This window comes from Palaemon carinicauda, chromosome 8, assembly GCF_036898095.1.
Source record: "Palaemon carinicauda isolate YSFRI2023 chromosome 8, ASM3689809v2, whole genome shotgun sequence".
NCBI classification, from domain to species: Eukaryota; Metazoa; Arthropoda; class Malacostraca; order Decapoda; family Palaemonidae; genus Palaemon; species Palaemon carinicauda.
The window spans coordinates 171250413-171257912 of NC_090732.1; the positions used below are offsets into that span (position 1 = coordinate 171250413).

Here is a 7500-nt window from a genome sequence, read left to right on the forward strand (position 1 = left end):
AAGACTGAATAAGAAGTAATGACATACCCAAGGGCTTGGATACAGAGAAAAAGGCTGAATTAAGAAGTAATGACATATCCAAGAGCTTGGATACAGAAAAAGGCTGAATAAGAAGTCATCACATATCCAAGGGCTTGGATACAGAAAAAGACGAATTAAGAAGTAATGACATATCCAAGAGCTTGGATACAGAAAAAGACTGAATAAGAAGTAATGACATACCCAAGGGCTTGGATACAGAGAAAAAGGCTGAATTAAGAAGTAATGACATATCCAAGAGCTTGGATACAGAAAAAGACTGAATAAGAAGTAATGACATACCCAAGGGCTTGGATACAGAGAAAAAAGGCTGAATTAAGAAGTAATGACATATCCAAGAGCTTGGATACAGAAAAAGGCTGAATAAGAAGTCATCACATATCCAAGGGCTTGGATACAGAAAAAGACTGAATAAGAAGTAATGACATACCCAAGGGCTTGGATACAGAGAAAAAGGCTGAATTAAGAAGTAATGACATATCCAAGAGCTTGGATACAGAAAAAGACTGAATAAGAAGTAATGACATACCCAAGGGCTTGGATACAGAGAAAAAGGCTGAATTAAGAAGTAATGACATATCCAAGAGCTTGGATACAGAAAAAGACTGAATAAGAAGTAATGACATACCCAAGGGCTTGGATACAGAGAAAAAAGGCTGAATTAAGAAGTAATGACATATCCAAGAGCTTGGATACAGAAAAAAGGCTGAATAAGAAGTCATCACATATCCAAGGCTTGGATACAGAAAAAGACTGAATAAGAAGTAATGACATACCCAAGGGCTTGGATACAGAGAAAAAGGCTGAATTAAGAAGTAATGACATATCCAAGAGCTTGGATACAGAAAAAGACTGAATAAGAAGTAATGACATACCCAAGGGCTTGGATACAGAGAAAAAGGCTGAATTAAGAAGTAATGACATATCCAAGAGCTTGGATACAGAAAAAGACTGAATAAGAAGTAATGACATACCCAAGGGCTTGGATACAGAGAAAAAGGCTGAATTAAGAAGTAATGACATATCCAAGAGCTTGGATACAGAAAAAGGCTGAATAAGAAGTCATCACATATCCAAGGGCTTGGATACAGAAAAAGACTGAATAAGAAGTAATGACATACCAAGGGCTTGGATACAGAGAAAAAGGCTGAATTAAGAAGTAATGACATATCCAAGAGCTTGGATACAGAAAAAGACTGAATAAGAAGTAATGACATACCCAAGGGCTTGGATACAGAGAAAAAGGGCTGAATTAAGAAGTAATGACATATCCAAGAGCTTGGATACAGAAAAAGACTGAATAAGAAGTAATGACATACCCAAGGGCTTGGATACAGAGAAAAAGGCTGAATTAAGAAGTAATGACATATCCAAGAGCTTGGATACAGAAAAAGGCTGAATAAGAAGTCATCACATATCCAAGGGCTTGGATACAGGAAAAGGCTTAATAAGAAGTAATCACATATCCAAGGGCTTGGATACAGAAAAAGACTGAATAAGAAGTAATGACATACCCAAGGGCTTGGATACAGAGAAAAAGGCTGAATTAAGAAGTAATGACATATCCAAGAGCTTGGATACAGAAAAAGGCTGAATTAAGAAGTCATCACATATCCAAGGGCTTGGATATAGAAAAAAGACTGAATAATTAGTAGTCATAAACACTGATTGACTTGTTAATCATCATAACCTTAATTATATGGTGAAGATGAGATTTTAGAAGTCAACATTAAAAAACATTTACATTCGTAAATATTTAGGTAAAATTTAATCTAATTTAGATTAATTTGATCTAATTTAATTAATCGTTTCTATTAAAAACATATACATTTATTTCAGGAAATGGAAATAGACGTATAACAAGAATAAAAAACAATAAAAGGAACATAACAACAACAGATTGGATACCTAGAGATTGCCAAAGAAGCAGGAGAGGGAAGAGAAGACGATGAATTGACAAGCTAAGAAAATTTCTAGATATAGACTGACGTAGAAAGACCATTCACAGATGCGAGTGGAAGGAGACGTCTGAGGCCTTTGTCCTGCAGTGGATTAGTTACGGATGATGATGATGATGATGATGATGATGATGATGATGAGGATGATAACCATATTTCAGGTAATGTTCATTACCAATAATATTAAAAAATCTAACTAAATTTTATATACCAGATTAATAACAACAATTATTGATCACTATATAATTGACCTTAGAATATGTTCTCTATTCATACATATACAAATAACCTCCTAGCAAGTACATTGGTAACGTGTTTGCCTAGCATTCACATGACAGCAGATTGATCCCAGCTCGGAACCGTGAGTTTAAGCTGTTTCCTGGGGAGGCCACTGCTGTGCTTGGGCACCACAGTGGAGGGTTGGGCTTGCCAGCCTGACGTTTTGGTGAGCATCTATTCTGATTTCACTGGAACTGAAACTATACACCTTCAACCTTTAGAAAAGCACTCAGAGTGCAGACCTCCACCACGGCAGCTTATTCAATCTACCTTGACCTTGACCTTTGACCCAGGACTTTCAAAATTGAATCACTTCCACGTCTCAACATAACATTTAAATAAAAACTTATAGAAAAAGATCCGCTAAGCGATTGTCAGTGACTACTAATTATGATCACATATTTCATCATAACTTGACACACGAAGATATTTAGAAAACATTATAGAGACTTAAATTCTTAAATTGCTCCGTTCACTTAATGGATGAAGGTAAAGTTTGTTTTAATGGGTATTAACGTTTTTTAAGGGTAACAAAAACTTGACTGAAATCGAAAGTTGATAGAGAAATCAGTGATAGAAAAAGTCAGTCTCTCTCTCTCCCTCTCTCTCTCTCTCTCTCTCTTTCTCTCTCTCTCTCTCTCTCTCTCTCTCTCTTCATATTTGTGCAATAGCCATAAATCGTATCATAATTTTCTTCTACAATTTTACCTCCATGAATATTCTCTCTCTCTCTCTCTCTCTCTCTCTCTCTCTCTCTCTCTCTGCATCTTTGTGCAATAGGCATAAATCGTTTCATAATTTTCTTGTATAATTTTACCTCCATGAATACTCTCCTCTCTCTCTCTCTCTCTCTCTCTCTCTGCATCTTTGTGCAATAGGCAAAAATCGTTTCATAATTTTCTTGTATAATTTTACCTCCATGAATACTCTCTCTCTCTCTCTCTCTCTCTCTCTCTCTCTCTCTGCATCTTTGTGCAATAGGCATAAATCGTTTCATAATTTTCTTGTATAATTTTACCTCCATGAATACTCTCTCTCTCTCTCTCTCTCTCTCTCTCTCTTCATATTTGTGCAATAGCCATAAATCGTATCATAATTTTCTTCTACAATTTTACCTCCATGAATATTCTCTCTCTCTCTCTCTCTCTCTCTCTCTCTCTCTCTCTCTGCATCTTTGTGCAATAGGCATAAATCGTTTCATAATTTTCTTGTATAATTTTACCTCCATGAATACTCTCTCTCTCTCTCTCTCTCTCTCTCTCTCTCTCTCTCTGCATCTTTGTGCAATAGGCATAAATCGTTTCATAATTTTCTTCTACAATTTTACCTCCATGAATATTCTCTCTCTCTCTCTCTCTCTCCTCTCTCTCTCTCTCTCCATAATTTTTATACCAATACAATCATGTGATTATATTTTTTTATTTTTTATTATATCCAGGAACATGATCATAAACACACAGAGATGTTTGAAACGTAATTCTCCAGTTTCTTACTGTTATCGTTGCAACTACTACTACTGGTGTTGAAATAATCACTACTATTATTGTAACTACTACTATTAGCTGCAATTATCACTATTATTAATGAAACTACCACTATTAACTGCAATTATCACTATTATCAAGGTAACTACTCCTATTAACTGCAATTATCACTATTATCATTGTAACTACTACTATTAGCAGCTATTATCACTATTATCATTGTAAATACTACTATTAGCAGCAATTATCGCAATTACCATGTTAATCCCTATTGTAATTGTAATAACTACTATAATTATAATACTATTTTCATTATAATTATTCATTTTAACTTAATACTACTATTACTGTAATTAATACATGTATATAAAAAATATACATACAAAAAACGGATATTAATACATAAAACGCAACGAGAGAGAGAGAGAGAGAGAGAGAGAGAGAGAGATGTGACTGTGCATTTAAAGAATAAAATTAGACAAGAAACGATATTATTAAAAGGCAAAAACAACGAGAGAGAGAGAGAGAGAGAGAGAGGAGAGAGAGAGAGAGAGAGCGCATTAAACCGAACAAGTATATAAAGAATAAAGTTAAGAGACGAACAAGAAATTATTTTATTAGCCAAAAAGCAATGAGAGAGAGAGAGAGAGAGAGAGAGAGAGAGAGAGAGAGATGTAACTGCATTAAAGAATAAAATTAAAACAAGAAACGATATCAATAGGCAAAAACCATGAGAGAGAGAGAGAGAGAGAGAGAGAGAGAGAGAGAGAAATTGCAACTGTGTATCTAAAAAATAAAATTAGACAAGAAACGATATCAAAAGGCAAAAAACAATGTGAGAGAGAGAGAGAGAGAGAGAGAGAGAGAGAGAGAGAGATGAATTGTAACTGTATTTAAAGAATAAAATTAGACAAGAATCGATATCAAAAGGCAAAAACAACGAGAGAGAGAGAGAGAGAGAGAGAGAGAGAGACGAGAGATTAGCAATGCATTATTAATGTCAATCAACTCTAACCCAGCTACAATAGCTTTCCCTTTCAAAGCAGACGGCTCCGTTACTTAACCTCATTTGACCTTGAAATATTCTGACCTTCCAGATTAACCCGCTTTTTATTTTAGCCAATGGGCCGTCGAAATATGAAGATTCCAGTATTTTTATTTTTTTCATTATACTTAAAGCAATTTCATAATATAACGTATCTTTTGGTACCTAGAACATCTAGTAAAACATTATAAAGTGAACGAATGTAAATGAAAATGAACGTTGAATTTCGTTACGACCACTATTCACCCTGTAGGTAATATGCATGTACATTTTCAAGCAATACTAATAGAAAAACCAATTATGAAGTACGAAATGAATGAGTCTCACTGAAAACGTTGAAATTACAGTCAGTTAGAAAAGCAAATTAGGTATTTCAAATGCAATTCATTCTTTAAACCGTAACAAATGAATTAAAAGTAACTCGATATGAAAAAAGTGGTTTTACGAAAGCACTGGTCCTTGCAGTAAAACCTGTTCTTCTCTGGAGTAGAACAGGTTTGAATATTGGATTCTTACGATACTCTTTTTACTTTACTCTTCTCTTGTCTTCTTCTTGTTTATGTTTTTCATTTCCATTGTCTTGGTGATTTGTTTACCGACTTCTTTTAGAGACTGGTGGCTTGATTGGTGGTGACTGTGTCCTTTACTTAAGTGACTAAAATTAATTAAAAATATGAATTAAAATACATATATAAATTATATATATATATATATATATATATATAGAGAGAGAGAGAGAGAGAGAGAGAGAGAGAGAGAGAGAGCCTACACATAATATAACAATATATATGCAATCTAAAAATTTTTTACGTATATATACATATATCCTAATGTAAAAATATACATATAAAGTATGTATACGCATTTGAATATATATATATATATATATACATATCTATACTTATAATTTATATACATAACACATATATGTAGATATATATCTTGTGTATATATATATATATATATATACATATACATATATATATATATATATATACATATATATATATATATATATATATACATATATAACCATATAAATACATACATATACATTATTATTATTATTATTATTATTATTATTATTATTATTATTATTATTATTATCATTATTATTTTTATTGTTATTATTACTAGCTAAGCTACAACTGTAGATGGGGAAAGCAGGGTGCTAAAAGCCCAAGGGCTCCAACAGGGTAAAAAAAAAATTGCCCGGTGAGGAAAAGAAATAAATAAAAGAGAGAAATAAATAAAAAAAAATAAAATAATATATCTTAAGAACAGTAACAATATTTAAATATATCTTTCATATATAAACTATAAAAAAAGGACATGTCAACCTCTTCAACATAAAAACATTCGCTGGCTTAACCTCCAAACACAGACACCCCTTACCACCCACGTTCCCAAAACCTTTTGGTGAATTTCCTGCCAGCATTAACATCAACCAGCGTTACCAGTTTGTTAGATCCAAATTTCCCCTAAGATGAATGGAAATATAACATGAGCTTAAATAAAAATAGAAAAACCATTAATAGGTTTTTTTTACAATGGTAATTTTTCTTTTATTTCATGGTGTACCATGATAAACGGAAATAAAACATATAAGCTTAAATAAAAATAGAAAAAACATTAATACGTTGTTTTTTTTTCCAAGGGTATTTTTTTTTTTTTTATTCCCGGCGTAACATAGATTTGTATCAATCCTGATAAAAAAACACACATCATTGCTTGGGGGTACACTCGGGCACACATTTTATCTTATTTCCCTTCCTCTTCTTTTTTTTTAAAGATTTTATTGTTTATATATGAAATACTCATTTTAATGTTGTTACTGTTCTTAAAATATCTTATATTAATTGTTAATTACTTTTCATCTAGTTTGTCTATTTCCTTTGCTCATTGGCTATTTTCCCTGTTGGAGCCCTCCCTCTTTTTTTTAAGTTTTCATTGATTGAATGTGAAATATCAATTTTAATAATGTTACTGTTCTTACAATATTTTATTTTAATTGTTAATTACTTTTATTGTAGTTTCTTTATTTCGTTTCCTCACTGGGCTATTTTCCCTGTTGGAGCCCTCGAGTTTATAGCATCCTGCTTTTCCAATTAGGGTTATAGCTTAGCAAGTAGTAGTAATAATAATAATAATAATAATAATAATAAAAATTCTTATAATATTTTATATTAATTGTTAATTACTTTTCTTCTATTTCTTTATTTCCTTTCCTCACTGGGCTATTTTCCCTGTTGGAGCCCTCTGGTTTATAGCAACCTGCTTTTCCAATTAGGGTTGTAGCTTAGCAAGTACTAGTAGTAGTAGTAGTGGTAGTAATAATAATAATAATAATAATAATAATAATAATAATAATAAAAAGTTCTTACAATATTTTATATCAATTGTTAATTACTTTTCTTGTAGTTTCCTTATTTCCTTTCCTCGGTGGACTATTTCCCTGTTGGAGCCCTCGGGTTTATAGCATCCTGGTTTTCCAATTAGGGTTGTAGCTTAGCAAGTAATAATAATAATAATAATAATAATAATAATAATAACAATAATAATAATAATAATAATAATGATAATAATAATAATCATATTTCCTATCTGGCAACTGAGGGCAAACTGTACCCCGGTCCTTCAGGCAGGGTTGTCAGTTTGCCTTTTACGGGCCAAATACCCTCCAAATTTGGCCTTT

At 32.3% G+C, this 7500-nt stretch overlaps 1 protein-coding gene across 1 annotated transcript in view; it reads left to right on the plus strand.

Annotated features, from left to right (window-relative positions):
• Positions 1-7500, plus strand: part of LOC137645560 (uncharacterized) — a 19425-nt gene that overhangs the window by 10051 nt on the left and 1874 nt on the right. The window contains exon 6 of the mRNA XM_068378362.1: positions 2048-2158. Within this exon, the coding sequence (XP_068234463.1) occupies positions 2048-2158 (111 nt within the window). The remainder of the gene's footprint in view (positions 1-2047; positions 2159-7500) is intronic.